Source organism: Oncorhynchus mykiss, chromosome 2 (assembly GCF_013265735.2).
Source record: "Oncorhynchus mykiss isolate Arlee chromosome 2, USDA_OmykA_1.1, whole genome shotgun sequence".
Classification (NCBI taxonomy): domain Eukaryota; kingdom Metazoa; phylum Chordata; class Actinopteri; order Salmoniformes; family Salmonidae; genus Oncorhynchus; species Oncorhynchus mykiss.
Genome location: NC_048566.1, coordinates 100149226 through 100170566, shown reverse-complemented (window position 1 = coordinate 100170566; position 21341 = coordinate 100149226). Strand labels below are relative to the sequence as shown.

The 21341-nt window shown below is 44.2% G+C and overlaps 1 protein-coding gene across 1 annotated transcript; it reads left to right on the top strand.

Annotated features, from left to right (window-relative positions):
- Nucleotides 1-8595: 8595 nt before the first annotated feature.
- On the top strand, nt 8596-10634 carry LOC110500995 (fin bud initiation factor). The gene has a single exon (XM_036960922.1). It carries the CDS (start codon nt 8734-8736, stop codon nt 9361-9363), a length of 630 nt encoding a protein of 209 aa, XP_036816817.1. The 5' UTR covers nt 8596-8733; the 3' UTR covers nt 9364-10634.
- The last annotated feature ends 10707 nt before the right edge of the window (nt 10635-21341 follow it).

The window sequence follows — 21341 nt, the reverse complement described above, 5'->3', positions numbered from 1 at the left end:
CCAAGGAAATTAACTTAGATACGATTGGACTATTGTTTACTACAGAGTCTGTAAATAACGAGAGTCGAGGTGCAATTACAACGTGGTCTCATTGAAAAAGAAAAGGTGCAACATGGTGAGCCAGCATCGGCTGACATGGTGAGCCAGCATCGGCTGACATGGTGAGCCAGCATCGGCTGACATGGTGAGCCAGCATCGGCTGACATGGTGAGCCAGCATCGGCTGACATGGTGAGCCAGCATCGGATTACATGGTGAGCCAGCATCGGCTGACATGGTGAGCCAGCATCGGCTGACATGGTGAGCCAGCATCGGCTGACATGGTGAGCCAGCATCGGCTGACATGGTGAGCCATCATCGGATAACATGGTGAGCCAGCATCGGCTGACATGGTGAGGACAAAAAGGCTTCTCAACAGTTTTTACCCCCAAGCAATCAGACTACTGAACACATAATCAAATGGCTACCCGGACTATTTGCATTGTGTGCCACCCGCCCCCCCAACCCCCCCAACCCCTATTTTTATGCTGCTGCTACTCTCTGTTTATCATATATGCATAGTCACTTTAACTATACATTCATGTACATACTACCTCAATTGGCCCAACCAACCAGTGCTCCCGCACATTGGCTAACCGGGCTATCTGCATTGTGTCTCACCATCCGTCAACCCCTCTTTTTACGCTACTGATACTCTCACTTTAATCATGTCTACATGTACATACTACCTCAATCAGCCAGACTAACCTGTGTCTGTATGTAGCCTCGCTAATTTTATAGCCTCGCTTTTTTTATAGCCTCGCTACTGTTATTTTTCACTGTCTTTTTAAAAAGATCGCTACTGTATATAGCCTGTCTTTTTACTGTTGTTTTTATTTCTTTACTTACCCATTGTTCACCTAATACCTTTTTTTGCAGTATTGGTTAGAGCCTGTAAGTAAGCATTTCACTGTAAGGTCTACACCTGTTGTATTCGGCGCACGTGACAGATAAACTTTGATTTGATTGCGTGCCTATGAAATGGGGTATCAGCTTACTCAGTGCCACTCACAGAACACAACTTTGCAGAGTTTGAACCATTATTAGCGTCTTAGCTCTTATTGTGACCCTCCGCCCACCTCACTTCCCTTCACCGAATGGGATTCCATTCTTTCATCGCCCCCAACGAAGGATCACGGCCGTTTGAGACTGAACATCTGTGTATGTATTGACCAACTATGGTTTGCAAGCCCTGCCGAAGGACCCTATCATGCAGAATAGGTGGTTGGTGTCCATTGGTCCCCAGTGTGTATACTGGTATCTAGACTATAGACTGATCGTTGGTCCCCAGTGAGCATACTGGTATCTAGACTATAGACTGATCGTTGGTCCCCAGTGAGCATACTGGTATCTAGACTATAGACTGATCGTTGGTCCCCAGTGAGCATACTGGTATCTAGACTATAGACTGATCGTTGGTCCCCAGTGTGTATACTGGTATCTAGACTATAGACTGATCGTTGGTCCCAGTGTGTATACTGGTAGCTAGACTATAGACTGATGGTTGGTCCCCAGTGTGTAAACTGCTATCTAGACTATAGACTGATCGTTGGTCCCAGTGTGTATACTGGTAGCTAGAACACAGACTGATGTGAGATGTAGGCATTTGTCTGAAGCCGAAAAAGAAAGGAAATTCAGGAGCACCACAACGCCTACCACCCATGCTCTACCAAGGTTTTACAGCACCACAACGCGTACCTCCCCCATGCTCTACCAAGGTTTTCCAGCACCACAACGCGTACCTCCCCCATGCTCTACCAAGGGTTTACAGCACCACAACGCGTACCTCCCCCATGCTCTACCAAGGTTTTCCATCACCACAACGCGTACCTCCCCCATGCTCTACCAAGGTTTTACAGCACCACAACGCGTACCTCCCCCATGCTCTACCAAGGGTTTACAGCACCACAACGCGTACCTCCCCCATGCTCTACCAAGGTAGAATAGCTGACACTATTCAACACCATGCTGACACCATTCCACACCATGCTGACACCATTCCACACCATGCTGACACCATTCCACACCATGCTGACACCATTCCACACCATGCTGACACTATTCCACTACCAGCTGACACCATTCCACACCATGCTGACACTATTCCACTACCTGCTGACACTATTCCACACCATGCTGACACTATTCCACTACCTGCTGACACTATTCCACTACCTGCTGACACTATTCCACTACCTGCTGACACTATTCAACACCATGCTGACACTATTCAACACCATGCTGACACTATTCCACTACCTGCTGACACCATTCCACACCATGCTGACACTATTCCACTACCTGCTGACACCATTCCACACCATGCTGACACTATTCCACTACCTGCTGACACTATTCCACTACCTGCTGACACTATTCCACTACCTGCTGACACTATTCCACTAACTCCTGACACTATTCCACTACCTGCTGACACTATTCCACACCATGCTGACACTATTCAACACCATGCTGACACTATTCCACACCATGCTGACACTATTCCACTACCTGCTGACACTATTCCACTACCTGCTGACACTATTCCACTACCTGCTGACACTATTCCACTACCTGCTGACACTATTCCACTACCTGCTGACACTATTCCACTACCTGCTGACACTATTCCACTACCTGCTGATACTATTCCACTACCTGCTGACACTATTCCACTACCTGCTGACACTATTCCACTACCTGCTGACACTATTCCACTACCTGCTGACACTATTCCACTACCTGCTGACTTAAATCTTATTTTAGCAATATATGTCAAAATATTTTATAATATTTTTTTTTAGTCAGTAGGTGCCCCAACAGGTACATTGGACACAGTGTGTTGGACCCAGTCACTCCTATAAATATAATATAGAGGTCTATAGAGCCTGTCTGCATTCCTGATTTTTCTTTTTAAACCGTTAGCTTAGCTGTAATATTGACATAAGCTCAGAATGTCACGACTTCCGCTGAAGTCGGTCCCTCTCCTTGCTCGGGCGGCATTCGGCGGTCGGCTTCGCCGGCCTTCTAGCCATCACCGATCCACCTTTCATTTTCCATTTGTTTTGTCTTGTCTTCCCACACACCTGGTTCCAATTCCATCAATTACATGTTGTGTATTTAACCCTCTGTTTCCCCCTATGTCCTTGTCCGGAATTGTAATTGCTTGTGCACGTTATGTCTGGGGTGCGAAGGGTTTTGTCCCATTGTATATATTTATTGTATATATTTAAAGACACAGTTTTTGCTCTCCTGCGCCTGACTTCTCTGCCGCCAGTATGCACACATTACACAAAATTATTTGTTTTGCAAACAGGGTCCTGATTTATCAATTGCTGTGCTGATCAATGGACAGTTAATTACCTTTGTCAAATGAATATGTAGTGTAAAGTTATTTTTATATTTATTTTTGCAATAAATATGGTGATGCTACAATAATAATAATAATGATAATAGTAGTACACATTTGCAATTGGCCTATATATAAAAATAGGTACAGCATAATGAAATATGTAACCCGTTTCAAGAAGCTAGGCGTGTGTCGCAAGTCACAGGAGAGAGGCATTTGAGCATAATAATTTATTTAAATCAAAATACGCTTTTTTTTGGCAAATATCTAATAAAATCACATTGTATTTTGTCACATGCACGGAATGCAACAGGTGAAATGTTTACTTACAAGCCCTTAACCAACAATACAGTTTGAAGAAAAATGTGTTACATTTTTTTTTTACTAAATAAACTAAATAAACGAAAATATATAATTGGAGTACCTTCTGGAACATGCAAACTTTCATGTTCCTTAATAACAAACTTGTACGTCGAATACTGTAAATACAAATAAAATGGTTAATTTACGAGCCTAGTTAGTTTAGCCACGGAAAAATACAGTAACCTTCCCGCTAGCCATGATTGGCTGAGATAATGGATTATTATTTACCTTTATTTAACTAGGCAAGTCAGTTAAGAACAAATTCTTATTTTCAATGATGGCCTAGGAACAGTGGGTTAACTGCCTGTTCAGGGGCAGAACGACAGAGGGGGTTTGAATTTGCAACCTTCCGGTTACTAGTCCAACGCTCTAACCACTAGGCTACCCAGTCGCCCCATTTCTTGCTATATGGCAGACCAATCTGAACTCATTTCTCGGCATGTCCAGCCAAGAAATGGGGCGACTGGGTAGCCTAGTGGTTAGAGCGTTGGACTAGTAACCGGAAGGTTGCAAGTCTATAACATGAGCTGCTCAGTATGCGTAGATATTCCTTTCTACCACAGCTTTTTGAATTATATAACATTAGCCATCGAGAATGAGTCTAGCTACATTTTCAGATATTATACCTTTCTTAAAGCATACTGTTGTGAGCTAGCGAACGTTAGCTTGCTGGCTCGCTAGCTACAACAGCTAAAAAGATTAATTTTTCTGCATCATTTTTGGACAGAAAGTTTCTGATTTTTGTAATGTTACGTAGATGGAAAAAAAACTGTCCTTGAAACAGTCTTGATATAAAATTGTTCGTCAAAAGAGAGATCAGGGTCCAGAATAACGCCGAGGTCCTTCATGGTTTTATTTGAGACGACCGTACAACCATCAAGATTAATTGTCAGGTCCAACAGAGATCTCATTGTTTCTTGAGACCTAGAACAAGCAGTTCTGTTTTGTCCAAGTTTAAAAGTAGAAAATGTTCCACTTCCTTATTTCTGAAACACAGGCTTCCAGGGAGGGCAATTTTGTGGCTTCGCCATGTTTCACTCTGTTTAGCACATGGCCTCACATATGAATCCTGAAAGAGATGGGTGGGGATAAGGCTTAAGAGGGTGTAAACGATGCTGAAAAGGTGTAGACAAAGAAGAGCTCTCCAGTAGGTGTACATAAACATTCAAGGGTCATTTTCGCAAAAGGGGTTACAAGTTTATCAACTTTCAAAGCAGAATTACTTCCCCGTTGTTCATCTACTTTTCTCCAATGTCAAAAACACAACTTCAAACGTTACAACATAAGAGCGAATGGAGATGGTCAGTAACACATATACATTTGTTTAATAGCAGGACCCTGTAAAGTCCATTATCCCCTTTTTGTTTTGCTATTTGAGAAGGTTTTAATCCTAAACAACCTGCCTACACGTTGTTTTTTACATTTATTTTTAACACGCTTTGAGATTCTATGAAAAGGGCTATGTAATTTATTATTATCATTATTACTAGACCAACATTTCTACTGTTGTAGGTCAAAGCTGTGTGCTGGAAAACCTTGGTAGAGAATAGGGAAATAGGCATTGTGGTGCTCATATAAAATGTCCTTTATTTTTTCGGCTTCAGACCAATGCCTACTTCTCACTTAAAACATTGTTTTTTTGTTTTTAATTTCCATGCTTTTTTTTTTTACACTGGAATGTGATTTTCTGTTAAAAGGTTCATTATACAACATTTCCACATGCAAATCATTATTTATTTGAGCAACCAAAACGCTGTCATTGGCAGTGCTATTGTAACCTCTAATAGCTCAAATCTGTTTTGAACTAACTGTTAAAGTATGCAGTCTCTGACAAAAGGTCTGGACCCTAATGGCACAGGCGATGGATTGCTGGTTTAAACCCCTCGTCTGCTTGCTGGTTGCTCATAGCTCAAAACAAACTATTTTAAAGTACGTACAGTATTTGCCATGAATAGCCAAAATAATTCCCATTGAAAGCAAAGTAAAACGGTTATAAAAAGTCATTGACTTTTAAAGGTCGTATAACTCAGCCATATATGGGTGAGCTGATAACGTCACGAAAAAAGATGTTCGCGCTTCAATGGAGCAGAAGTCAGTGTGTTGTTATGATTCTAGATGGCCAGATACAGTCGCAACAGTGACAAGAAACTGCCAAGTGGGGTATCGGAAGTGACTGGTTTCATCTTGTTCTTGATATCATCTTGTTCTTGGTTTCGTCTTGTCCTTCATGTCAATGTTAATATGGCTAAAAATTCGCTAGCTAGCTAATCAACAACTGTAACGATGTATTTTAAAAGACAATAAGTGCAATCTAAGCCAAACCCATCTGTTTTTCCCAATAGTTGCGCATGCGTCGATTTTCTTGCTGAACAAGAATTAAGAAAGATATCCCCGTGTACAATAGAGCCACATCTTGTGCCTTTCACAGCTTGTTGTAGTTATGCATCCTATACATTAATATAATCCTGGTTTGGGGTGGTGGTGGGGGTTATATTTCAAAAACATTCACTGTGATTGATACTAACACAACAAACGCCTCAGTCTTTGATACTTCGTTTTGAAGATTATATGAGACAGATTACCACTTGTTCTGGCTTTGTTGGGGATGCAGTGCTGTTTGAGTCTGACAACTCATTTAGATTTGTGCTTCTTCATCTCTGCCACCTTCATCTGTACTGACAAAATACCTCCCACCCCCACCCCACCCTTAGAGCCTGCCACTGGTATGGCCATGCATGGCAGAGTTGTTGACAAATATCCAACACGTGGCTTTTTTGTTAGTTTGGCACTGTTGATCAGCATACATTTTGATTAAAATGTTAAGAAGACAGGAGAAGCAGCATACTAGAATGTATTACGGATGTTAGAAACTGGGGAGTTTTTCCTGATGCTACCAAGCATGCAGTCAGTGTACAACAGAGGCTCTGTTTATCTGTTTACATGTCATGTTTAGCTAGCCATTTGTTTTCTCAGCCGTTTGAGTTGCATCCTGTCTGACAGTGAAGTGTGGCTAGCTCTTACCGCAGATAGAACAATGAGCCAGATATTTGACCGGGTGTAAATGTGAAGCATCCGGTTGGCGTTTCCACTCACTGCCAAAATGCAGTGATGAGAGGAAGTCTAGTGGCCGGGAGTGGGAGAAGATGGAGTGAGATGGATTTTGGCCGACATTCTTGCTAATTGTCTCATCAATGAAACATTTGATCGCCATGCAGTTTTCTGTTTCCGAAACTAGAATACGTAACAAACAGAGTGGATTACGTTTTGTAGACTTTACCCGTTGTCAAAGTTTCTCCGAACTGCGTTGTTTAGAAGGAGTGCAAGGGAGAATTGAGTTATTGCACACGCCCACTTCACAGAGTGGGCGTTCCATAATTAACATATGCAAATAAATGCTAGAACACGCCAATAGGATCTCACTAGCTCGTGCTTTACTCTGCCCACCTGCTTGCTTGTTCTGCCCACTATGATTCATTTGCTCCCGTTGGTAACGACAGGCTCTGGTCTATCTTGGGTTAGTTATAAAAAATCTTTGTCTTACCGACAGATAGAATAATGAGGGTTAGTTATATAAAATCTTTGCTGTACCGTAGCTTCGACTATGGAGAAGCTAGCTTGCTAGTGTTGCAAAAGCTCATTACATGCATTGTAGTGTAGCAGCGTGACACGTTTGGGGTTGGTTTTGAACTGATGTAGCTAGCTAGCTACAGTATGTTTTGTGGGAAAATGTTAGACTAGCATTTGGACGTGAGCTAGCTACAGTTAGATCACGTCCAGCTCACGTGAGTTAGCTCAAAACTGTTGCCCCTACAAACTTATTCAGTCTGAAAAGTGTCTTAATCAAAATTACGGATTGCCTCTTATCTGTCCCCTTATGCCATAGTTTGTAAATCTCAATTGTCATTAGAAATCACGTTTGTTTAAGCAAGTCAAGCCATATCAGCTATGTTTTCTTTTTAACGCAGTAAATGAGGCTGAATGAACTGTTTTACTGCCAGACAAGGCTCCGCTGATAGCCAGGTGTAGCAGTGGTAAGGATTCACTCCATGGTGCTGAAAATAAAGCTCTGCTGTTGGGACAGCTTTATGTCGGCCCTAACAGTTTGTGGGCACCGTATGTCACCGTTATAGTGCAATTGATGTATTGTTCACGGTTGTGTTGTGTAGTGGCTTTGCTGGCATGCATCTAAAATCATTTTGTGTTTGCCCCACCAAGATTTCCATGCTGGTAGGGAGATATGAATTTAACATTGAGCTTCAACCAAAGTCTACTGGTGCAACCATAGCCTAATACTATATTTAAGCAATAAGGCACAAGGGGGTGTGCTAAATGGCTAATATACCACAACTAAGGGCTGTTCTTAGGCACGACGCAGTGCCTGGACACAGCCCTCAGCCATGGTATGTTGGCAATATATCACAAACCCCCAGAGGTGCCATATTGCTATTATAAACTGGTTATCAAGGTAATTAGAGCAGTAAAAACATGTTTTTGTCATGCCGGTGGGTATATGGTCTGATATACCACGGCTGTCAGCCAATCAGCATTCAGGGCTCAAATCACCCAGCCAATCAGCATTCAGGGCCCGAACCACCCAGCAAATCAGGATTCAGGGCTCTGACCACCCAGTTTATAAAATGTATTTGACCCTTGCCATAAAACACCTTTCTTCTGCCTACTTTTTTTCTGCACCTCTTTGTCTTCATCACTTTACAATAATAATGTATACGCTGGCTATGTCCATTTCAAATATTTGTGGGACGATTGTCTGGGGTCTGGTTATGACTGTCTGTGTCTTTTATTAGTGACGGGAGAACTGTAATTTGAGTCGGAATGCAGTGGGCAGGGGCTGCGCGCCACGGTGCGGTGGGTTGGTGCGCTCAATGCGCAGTCGGTCAATAGGCTACACATGTTTTGCGCTTCTCAGAGGACGGCGTCAAACTAAACCGTGACCGTGCTGAAATTAAATACAAATTGGATATAATGGCTTCTATTCCACTGGTGCTGCTACTTTTAATGTCTTCTTTGGCGCTTTACTGGGCAGTTTATACCGGACCGTTAAAACCGGAAATGTCCAACGGGACTTTTCATCACTTCTTCGTACCGGACGGAGATTATGAGGATAATGATGACCCCGAGCAATGTCAAATGCTTTTTAAATTCGCAGACCGACGTGCGTGTGGTGTCCATCACGACGAAGACAGCGATTCAGTGGTACGTGAAGACTTTATCATCGTGAAGCACCAAATTGAAGACGCCGCAAGGTTGTTGGAAAACATCGGCATGAGTATTTCACACGACCTGGACGGAGAGGATAGCTATGAGAAGTTTCTCACTGGGGAGATCACTCAGATCTCTGAGGCTTTTACAAGCGTGGAGAAATCTCTCCTGGAGTTGGAGGTCAAGTTTAAACAGAGTCAAGACAACGATCTGAGAGGGGAGAACCAGCTCAATGACTATGTTCTGAAGCCTATCTATGAAGTTAAGGACGCACTCAGGGAGACAACGGACATTTCATTGGGACTCAGAGATAAACATGAACTGTTGTCTCTCATTGTTCGCAGTCAAGGCTCAAGGTTGAGTCGCCTCAAGGCAGATTATCTCAATGTATAGTCTAAATGTTAAAAACAATTGTAATTTGTTATTATCTATGTAAAGGAATATATGTTACTCAGAGTGTGTGTGTGTGTGTGTGTGTGTGTGTGTGTGTGTGTGTGTATGTATGTGTGTGTGTGTGTGTGTGTGTGTCATAAGACTATGACTCTTTAGCCCAATAAACACCTGGAAAGTTCATTGAGATTGAAAGGTTACTCTGTTCCTAGTCTCTTATCTCGCTCTATTTTTTTCTCTCTCTCTACTCCAACTCTCTCTCTCTCTCCCTCTCTCTCTCTCTCTCTCTCTCTCTCTCTCTCTCTCCCTCTACTCCAACTCTCTCTCTCTCTCTCTCTACTCCAACTCTCTCTCTCTCTATCTATCTATCTCTATCTCTCTCTCTCTCTCTCTCTCTCTCTCTCTCTCTATTTACTTTCCTAATTGTCTGTGACCCGTGTCTTTCTTCCTAACTTGTAATGGTGTTATTTGGAAATACTTCTAAGGAAAACATCGCTACATTCCTCAGTAAGAGAGGACAGATGGGGAAAAGAGAGGAGAGCTCAGGGGAGAGATGAAAAGTGATCCTTAGCTAAATTATGCCTGGGCTGTGCTGTGCTTAATGATCCTAAATTATGCCTGGGCTATGCTGTGCTTAATGATCCTAAATTATGCCTGGGCTGTGCTTAGTGATCCTAAATTATGCCTGGGCTATGCTGTGCTTAGTGATCCTAAATTATGCCTGGGATATGCTGTGCTTAATGATCCTAAATTATGCCTGGGCTATGCTGTGCTTAATGATCCTAAATTATGCCTGGGCTATGCTGTGCTTAGTGATCCTAAATTATGTATGGCTTGGCTGTCTGTGTTCTAATTTAGCTATTCAGCCTTACTGTATAATGAGGTCTATGTTTTATACCCTTCCTTATGTTATCCCGGAGTCTTACCATTGATTCTACTTTAATCATGAAACAGACAACATCAGTTTGAATCCCAGGCTTAAAAACAACAAAAAAATGTAATGTTACTGCCCATTTATTAATAAAAACCTAACCATTAATCTCACCTGTGCTCTGACTGGCATGCCATGAGGAAAACGGTGTTGTGAGACGGTTTACTGTATAGGCGGCTTGCTTGAAAATGACTTCATCCACATGACAGTTGACCATTTTTGTAGTATGGCCTTTAAATGTATATTCGTGCGATCAAGGAGTCTGAAAGAAGGGCAAATCAAAGAGCTCTCTTTGTGTGATGTTTTTTTTCTTCTGTGCAGCTGGTGGTGGTCTGAGGTGTTCCCAGTGGCCTGCTGGTATGCTATACTGCTGGTATGCTATTGGTATGCTATACTGCTGGTATACTATACTGCTGGTATGTTATTGGTATGCTATTCTGCTGGTATACTATACTGCTGGTATGCTATACTGCTGGTATGCTATTGGTATGCTATACTGCTGGTATGTTATTGGTATGCTATACTGCTGGTATGCTGTACTGCTGGTATGCTATACTGCTGGTATGCTATTGGTATGCTATACTGCTGGTATGCCATACTGCTGGTATGCTATTGGTATGCTATACTGCTGGTATGCTATACTGCTGGTATGCCATACTACTGGTATGCTATTGGTATACTATACTGCTGGTATGCTATTGGTATAATATACTGCTGGTAGGCTATACTGCTTGTATGCTATACTGCTGGTGTGCTATAATGCTGGTATGCTATACTGCTGGTATGCTATACTGCTGGTATGCTATTGGTATACTGTACTGCTGGTATGCTATTGATATACTATACTGCTGGTATGCTATCAGTATACTATACTGCTGGTATGCTATACTGCTTGTATGCTATACTACTGGTATGCTATTGGTATGCTATACTGCTGGTATGCTATACTGCAGGTATGCTATTGGTATGCTGTACTGCTGGTATGCTATTGGTATACTATACTGCTGGTATGCTATACTGCTTGTATGCTATACTACTGGTATGCTATTGGTGTGCTATACTGCTGGTATGCTATACTGCAGGTATGCTATTGGTATGCTGTACTGCTGGTATGCTATTGGTATGCTATACTACTGGTATGCTATTGATATACTATACTGCTGGTATGCTATACTGCTTGTATGCTATACTACTGGTATGCTATTGGTGTGCTATACTGCTGGTATGCTATACTGCTGGTATGCTACTGTTTACTATACTGCTGGTATGCTGTACTGCTGGTATGCTATCGGTATTCTATACTGCTGGTATGCTATCGGTATACTATACTACTGGTATGCTATCGGTATACTATACTGCTGGTATGCTATCGGTATACTATACTGCTGGTATGCTATACTGCTGGTATGCTATTGGTATGATATACTGCTGGTATGCTATACTGCTGGTATGCTATTGGTATGCTATACTGCTGGTATGCTATACTGCTGGTATGCTATACTGCTGGTATGCTATACTGCTGGTATGCTATTGGTATGCTGTACTGCTGGTATGCTATTGGTATGCTTTACTACTGGTATGCTATTGGTATGCTATACTACTGGTATGCTATTGGTATACTATACTGCTGGTATGCTATACTGCTTGTATGCTATACTACTGGTATTCTATACTGCTGGTATGCTATACTGCTGGTATGCTACTATTTACTATACTGCTGGTATGCTATCGGTATACTATACTGCTGGTATGCTATCGTTATTCTATACTGCTGGTATGCTATCGGTATACTATACTGCTGGTATGCTATCGGTATACTATACTGCTGCTATACTGCTGGTATGCTATACTGCTGGTATGCTATCGGTATACTATACTGCTGCTATACTGCTGGTATGCTATACTGCTGGTATGCTATTGGTATGCTATACTGCTGGTATGCTATTGGTATGCTGTACTGCTGGTATGCTATACTGCTGGTATGCTATTGGTATACTATACTGCTGGTATGCTATACTGCTGTTATGCTATTGGTATACTATACTGCCGGTATACTATTGGTATACTATACTGCTAGTATGCTATTGGTATGCTATACTGCTGGTATGCTATACTGCTGGTATACTATACTGCTGGTATGTTATTGGTATGCTATACTGCTGGTACGCTATGCTGCTGGTATGCTATCGGTATTCTATACTGCTGGTATGCTATCGGTATACTATACTACTGGTATGCTATCGGTATACTATACTGCTGCTATGCTATCGGTATACTATACTGCTGCTATACTGCTGGTATGCTATACTGCTGGTATGCTATTGGTATGATATACTGCTGGTATGCTATACTGCTGGTATGCTATTGGTATGCTATACTGATGGTATGCTATACTGCTGGTATGCTATACTGCAGGTATGCTATTGGTATGCTGTACTGCTGGTATGCTATTAGTATGCTTTACTACTGGTATGCTATTGGTATGCTATACTACTGGTATGTTATTGGTATACTATACTGCTGGTATGCTATACTGCTGGTATGCTACTATTTACTATACTGCTGGTATGCTATCGGTATACTATACTGCTGGTATGCTATCGTTATTCTATACACCTGGTATGCTATCGGTATACTATACTGCTGGTATGCTATCGGTATACTATACTGCTGGTATGCTATCGGTATACTATACTGCTGCTATACTACTGGTATGCTATACTGCTGGTATGCTATACTGCTGGTATGCTATTGGTATGCAATACTGCTGGTATGCTATACTGCTGGTATGCTATTGTATACTATACTGCTGGTATGCTCTACTGCTGGTATGCTATTGGTATACTATACTGCTGGTATACTATTGGTATACTGCTAGTATGCTATTGGAATTCTATACTGCTGGTATACTATACTGATGATATACTGCTGTTATGCTATTGGTATACTATACTGCCGGTATACTATTGGTATACTATACTGCTAGTATGCTATTGGTATGCTATACTGCTGGTATGCTATACTGCTGGTATACTATACTGCTGGTATGTTATTGGTATGCTATACTGCTGGTACGCTATGCTGCTGGTATGCTATCGGTATTCTATACTGCTGGTATGCTATCGGTATACTATACTACTGGTATGCTATCGGTATACTATACTGCTGCTATGCTATCGGTATACTATACTGCTGCTATACTGCTGGTATGCTATACTGCTGGTATGCTATTGGTATGATATACTGCTGGTATGCTATACTGCTGGTATGCTATTGGTATGCTATACTGATGGTATGCTATACTGCTGGTATGCTATACTGCAGGTATGCTATTGGTATGCTGTACTGCTGGTATGCTATTAGTATGCTTTACTACTGGTATGCTATTGGTATGCTATACTGCTGGTATGCTATTGGTATGCTATACTGATGGTATGCTATACTGCTGGTATGCTATACTGCAGGTATGCTATTGGTATGCTGTACTGCTGGTATGCTATTAGTATGCTTTACTACTGGTATGCTATTGGTATGCTATACTACTGGTATGTTATTGGTATACTATACTGCTGGTATGCTATACTGCTGGTATGCTACTATTTACTATACTGCTGGTATGCTATCGGTATACTATACTGCTGGTATGCTATCGTTATTCTATACACCTGGTATGCTATCGGTATACTATACTGCTGGTATGCTATCGGTATACTATACTGCTGGTATGCTATCGGTATACTATACTGCTGCTATACTACTGGTATGCTATACTGCTGGTATGCTATACTGCTGGTATGCTATTGGTATGCAATACTGCTGGTATGCTATACTGCTGGTATGCTATTGTATACTATACTGCTGGTATGCTCTACTGCTGGTATGCTATTGGTATACAATACTGCTGGTATACTATTGGTATACTGCTAGTATGCTATTGGAATTCTATACTGCTGGTATACTATACTGATGATATACTGCTGGTATGCTATTTGTATGCTATACTGCTGGTATGCTATACTGCAGGTATGCTATTGGTATGCTGTACTGCTGGTATGCTATTGGTATGCTATACTACTGGTATGCTATTGGTATGCTATACTACTGGTATGCTATTGGTATACTATACTGCTGGTATGCTATACTGCTTGTATGCTATACTACTGGTATTCTATACTGCTGGTATGCTATACTGCTGGTATGCTACTATTTACTATACTGCTGGTATGCTGTACTGCTGGTATGCTGTCAGTATACTATACTGCTGGTATGCTATCGGTATTCTATACTGCTGGTATGCTATCGGTATACTATACTGCTGGTATGCTATTGGTATACTATACTGCTGGTATACTATTGGTATACTATACTGCTAGTATGCTATTGGTATGCTATACTGCTGGTATACTATACTGCTGGTATGCTATGTGTATGCTATACTGCTGGTATGCTATACTGCTGGTATACTATACTGCTGGTATATTATTGGTATGCTATACTGCTGGTATACTGTACTGCTGGTATGTTATTGGTTTGCTATACTGCTGGTATGCTATACTGCTGGTATACTATACTGCTGGTATGTTATTGGTATGCTATTCTGCTGGTATACTATACTGCTGGTATGCTATTGGTATGCTATAGTGCTGATATGCTATACTTCTGGTATGCTATACTGCTGGTATACTATACTGCTGGTATGCTATTGGTATGATATACTGCCGGTATGCTATACTGCTGGTATGCTATACTGCTGGTATGCTATACTGCTGGTATGCTATACTGCTGGTATACTATACTGCTGGTATGCTATTGGTATGCTATACTGCTGGTATGCTATACTTCTGGTATGCTATTGGTATGCTATACTGCTGGTATGCTATACTGCTGGTATGCTATTGGTATGCTATACTACTGGTATGCTATTGGTATACTATACTGCTGGTATGCTATTGGTATACTATACTGCTGGTATGCTATACTGCTGGTATGCTATTGTATACTATACTGCTGGTATGCTATACTTCTGGTATGCTATTGTATACTATACTGCTGGTATGCTATACTTCTGGTATGCTATTGTATACTATACTGCTGGTATGCTATACTGCTGATATGCTATTGTATACTGTACTGCTGGTATACTATACTGCTGGTATGCTATTGGTATACTATACTGCTGGTATGCTATTGGTATGCTATACTGCTGGTATGCTATCAGTATTCTATACTGCTGGTATGCTATTGGTATACTATACTGCTGGTATGCTATCAGTATGCTATACTGCTGGTATGCTATCAGTATACTATACTGATGGTATGCTATCAGTATACTATACTGCTGGTATGCTATCAGTATACTATACTGCTGGTATGCTATACTGCTGGTATGCTATCATTATACTATACTGCTGGTATGCTATTGGTATGCTATACTGCTGGTATGCTATCAGTATGCTGTACTGCTGGTATGCTATACTGCTATACTATATTGTGTTCCTGATAAATCCTGTTTTCATGGAAGTCAAGAACTAATTTCTGCTTGAACTACCACCCTGGTTATTTCTATCAGGACAGACTGGTAGATCTAACACCATTTGGTTATGTCTTCTGAGATCAATTAGACCCTAAATGGACAATTAAGCTTTAGATTATTGAGTGTGTTGGCTGTTCTCCCCTCTACCACGGAAAGTGGCCCTACCCTTACTTTGAATGTTGACTGTTCTCCCCTCTACCACGGAAAGTGTCCCTACCCTGCCTTTCCTGTTTTCTTAGCCTCTTACGGGAATGTTAAATAGTGATGTAATAGTGAAAGAGTGAGGGACCATGCAGAGAGATTGACGTTGTCACTTTCAACTGAACCTTCAATGGCGTCTAGTCTGTCACAGGAATCTCTTATTTGTATGGATTGTTTTTTTTTTATGTCTCTTCATTCTCCATCAAAGACTTACATTTCTGCTGTCATAATTCATAGGAAACATGACGCATGTAGTTGTTATGTATCAGATGTTTTTATTGCCCACATTGCCCAGTGATTGTGGTCAATAAATACATATCATCTGTGAGTTATAGTGCCCTGTTAATAATATGTGTGTAGGCTATAGTATAATTGTCGTGTGGAACGTTAGGCTGTTAAATTGACAGGTACAGAAAGCATTGTCTCCTATTAGGCTCTAGAAAGCATGAGAAGAAAGTTAACATTTTTGGGTGGGGGTTAATCCCCCCCCCCCCCCCCGTGCTCGGACTGAAGGAGTGCTGATTGATGGACACTGATGGACTGCTGATGGACACTGATGGAGTACTAGTGACAAAGACAGATACAATTTAAACTGTTGCAGGGATTCTTGGGAATAAACATATTGTATGCTGATAATACAGGCTTTCACATTCTGTTCTCTGGAGGATAGAAGTGGCTCAAGTGGAAACTCTCTACTACTGAATCTGGCCTCATTCCTCCTGACCACAGGAACAACCACAAAGCAGCTGCTAAGCGTGACCGTATTTTAAAGAGATTATCCATTATCCCCAGGGAGGGAAGGATGGAGGCAGGGAGGCTGGGAAAGATTGGAGAGAGAGAGAAGAGAGAGCCAGACGGGCTGCCATGGGTCAGAGGGGTGGAAGGGGCGACGGGTGTGGAGGGGTGACTGGGAGGGACTGGTTGTGATTTATTCTGTCAGGCTTCCCTCTTCCCCCCCGGCCCCAGCCTCCACCTCACGGCTATAGCCTCCTCCTCACGGCCCCAGCCTCCACCTCACGGCTCCAGCCTCCACTTCACGGCCCCAGCCTCCTCCTCCCGGCCCCAGCCTCCACCTCACGGCCCCAGCCTCCACCTCACGGCCCCAGCCTCCACCTCACGGTCCCAGCCTCCCAGCCCCAGCCTCCCAGCCCCAGCCTCCCCCTCCCAGCCCCAGCCTCCACTTCAAGGCCCCAGCCTCCCCCTCACGGTCCCAGCCTCCCCCTCACGGTCCCAGCCTCCACCTCACGGCTCCAGCCTCCACTTCACGGTCCCAGCCTCCCCCTCACGGTCCCAGCCTCCACCTCACGGTCCCAGCCTCCACCTCACAGCTCCAGCCTCCACTTCACGGTCCCAGCCTCCCCCTCACGGTCCCAGCCTCCACCTCACGGTCCCAGCCTCCACCTCACGGTCCCAGCCTCCACTTCACGGTCCCAGCCTCCCCCTCACGGTCCCAGCCTCCCCCTCACGGTCCCAGCCTCCCCCTCACGGTCCCAGCCTCCCCCTCACGGTCCCAGCCTCCACTTCACGGTCCCAGCCTCCAACTCACGGTCCCAGCCTCTACCTCATGGCACCAGCCTCCCCCTTCGGCCCCAATCTCCCCTCTTCTTAAAACACTCAAACACACTCTGCACAGCTGCACCACTCCGCTCCACTCCCCTCACCCAGCCCTGCCAAAGAACTGGGGCTCCATGCTTCCTGCCTTTGAGAAACCAAAGACAGTGGTCTGTGGGTGTTGCTGTAATTTTCACTTTTTTTGGAAGGCTTAGAATCTACAAAGATGCTGTGGTTGGATGTTCTAAGCCACAATTGGCTGAATCTTTTAGAAAAATACTTATTTTTTCCCTCATGCTATCAGTTGTATGATGGAATCTGTTTTAAGAGAGATTTCTCCATGTCTGAAATGCAAACAAATAATGCACAGTGGTGTACTTTCCTACTCGTGATTCAAACAGGCCCAGTCAGACTGAGTTTGTTGTATTTGGCATGTTATCATTCACCAGTGGTGTATTTTCCTACTTGTGACTAATCTTAGACACATGGAAGGTAGGGTGAATACTGGGTAACACGAGACGGACAGCAGTGGAACTCAGGACTCTGGAGATGGGAAAAGGACCAATGAACTGGGGAGACAGCTTACGGGACTCTACCCGAAGGGGCAGATCCTGAGTGGAAAGCCACACCCCCCCGATAGGCTGGCCGACGACCCAATAAGGGTGCAGAATGCCTTCCAGAACTGAGACGAGAATCCCGATCGGAGACCATGTCTACCGGGAGTCCATGGATCCAGAAGATCTGCTGCTGGGCCGTCTCCTTGACAGAAGGTAGTTTGAGGAGAGGGATGAAATGGGCGGCCTTGGAGAACCGGTCGACTACCGTCAGAATGACAGTGTTGCCATCAGACGGAGGGAGCCCAATGACAAAGTCCAGAGATATGAGACCAGGAACGATGAGGGACCGGTAGTGGCTGAAGGAGGCCAGAAGGAGCTTGCCGTGGAGTCTTGTTCAGAGCACACACTGCATGTGGCGACAAAGGCAGAGACATCAGGAACCATGGTGGGCCACCAGAAACGTTGTCAAAGGAAGGCTAGTGTACGACGGGACCCTGGATGACAGGTCAGCCTGGAGCAATGAGCCCATTCCAGGACCCGGGACTGGACTGGATTAGGGACAAACAGCCGGTTAGCCGGGCCCCCTTCAGGTCCAGGCTGGGAGCGTTTTTCCTCGCGGACCAGGTTCTCAATACCCCAATCCACAGTGACAGCAAGGCATGAGGTAGGGAGAATGGTTTCAGAGGTCAAGGGTGTGGCAGAGAAACTGGATAGGTGGGAGAGGGTGTCAGGAGTTAGCAGTTAGGAGCCTCAACTCCAGGCAGGCCCGGAGTTGAGGCCCTTGGCTGTACAGAGATATTCCAGGTTTTTATGGTCGCTCCAGACCAGGAATGGCTGTTCTGCTCCTTCCAGCCAGTGCCTTACTGCAATGCTCTACTTTCCGGCTACCCGGATAAAGCACTAAATAAACTTCAGTTAGTGCTAAATACGGCTGCTAGAATCCTGACTAGAACCCTTTTTTTTTATCATATTACTCCAGTGCTAGCCTCCCTACACTGGCTTCCTGTCAAAGCAAGGGCTGATTTCAAGGTTTTACTGCTAACCTACAAAGCATTACATGGGCTTGCTCCTACCTATCTCTCTGATTTGGTCCTGCCGTACATACCTACACGTACGCTACGGTCACAAGACGCAGGCCTCCTAATTGTCCCTAGAATTTCTAAGCAAACAGCTGGAGGCAGGGCTTTCTCCTATAGAGCTAAATTTTTATGGAATGGTCTGCCTACCCATGTGAGAAACGCAGACCCGGTCTCAACCTTGAAGTCTTTATTGAAGACTCATCTCTTCAGTAGGTCCTATGATTGAGTGTAGTCTGGCCCAGGAGTGTGAAGGTGAACGGAAAGGCACTGGAGCAACGAACCGCCCTTGCTGTCTCTGCCTGGCTTACTGGTGCTCTTCCATGCCGTCGATGAGTGGGTTGAGTCACTGACGTGGGCTTCCTGTCCGAGTTGGCGCCCCCCTTTGGGTTGTGCCGTGGCGGAGATCTTTGTGGGCTATACTCGGCCTTGTCTTAGGATGGTAAGTTGGTGGTTGAAGATATCCCTCAAGTGGTGTGGGGGCTGTGCTTTGGCAAAGTGGGTGTGGTTATATCCTGCCAGTTTGGTCCTGTCCGGGGGTATCATCGGATGGGGCCACAGTGTCTCCTGACCCCTCCTGTCTCAGCCTCCAGTATTTATGCTGCAGTAGTTTATGTGTCAGTGGGCTAGGGTCAGTCTGTTATATCTGGAGTATTCCTCCTGTCTTATCCAGTGTCCTGTGTGAATTTAAGTATGCTCTCTCTAATTCTCTCTCTCTCTCTTTCTTTTTCTCTCTCGGAGGACCTGAGCCCTAGGACCATGCCTCAGGACTACCTGGCATGATGGCTCCTTGTTGTCCCCAGTCCACCTGGCCGTGCTGCTGCTCCAGTTTCAACTGTTCTGCCTGCGGCTATGGAACCCTGACCTGTTCACTGTGATTACTATTATTTGACCATGCTGGTCATTTATGAACATTTGAACATCTTGGCCATGTTCTGTTATAATCTCCACCCGGCACCAGCCAGAAGAGGACTTGCAACCCCTCATAGCCTGGTTCCTCTCTAGGTTTCTTCCTAGGTTTTGGCCTTTCTAGGGAGTTTTTCCTAGCCACCGTGCTTCTACACCTGCATTGCTTGCTGTTTTGGGGGTTTTAGGCTGGGTGTCTGTACAGCACTTGGATATATCAGCTGATGTAAGAAGGGCTATATAAATACATTTGATTTGATTTGCCTCCGCTCTTCCAACGCCATCTTCACCGCCAGGAGTTCTCGGTTGCCAACATCGTAGTTCCTCTCGACATGATTGAGATGATGGGACAGGATGGCCCCCACTCCAACATAGTAGTTCCTCTCGGCAGGATTGAGATGAAGGGACAGGATGGCCCCCACTCCAACATCGTAGTTCCTCTGGGCAGGATTGAGATGATGGGACAGGATGGCCCCCACTCCAACATCGTAGTTCCTCTCGGCAGGATTGAGATGATGGGACAGGATGGCCCCCACTCCAACATCGTAGTTCCTCTGGGCAGGATTGAGATGATGGGACAGGATGGCCCCCACTCCAACATCCGAAGCATCCCATTCCACCACAAATTGACGCGAGTATGGGTGCTGTTGTGAACCAACGCTTCAGGTCCACAAAGGCTTTGTCGACCACTTGAACGGTACCTTGGGAGAGGTGAGTGCCAGTGTAACGGATGTGAAACGGCTAGCTTAGTTAGCGGTGCGCGCTAAATAGCGTTTCAATCCTTGGGAGAGGTGAGTAGTTAGCGGTGGTGCTAACTAAGCTAACTAACGCTAAATAGCGTTTCAATCGGTGACGTCACTTGCTCTGAGACCTTGAAGTAGTAGTTGCTCTGCAAGGGCCGCAGCTTTTGTGGAGCGATGGGTAACGATGCTTCGTGGGTGACTGTTGATGATGTGTGCAGAGGGTCCCTGGTTCGCGCCCGGGTACGGGCGAGGGGACGGTCTAAAGTTATACTGTAACACCGAGAGGGGGGCACTATAGTCCCGGATGAAACGCCGGTAGGAGTTTGCAAAACCAAGACGTCGTTGCAGCTGCACCCTGGACATTGGTTGAGGCCAATCCACCACTGCTTTCACCTTTCCAGGATCCATCTGAACATTGCCCTCAGCAATGACATATCCCAGAAAGGTGATGGTAGAGCGGTGAAAACTCACACTTCTCAGCTT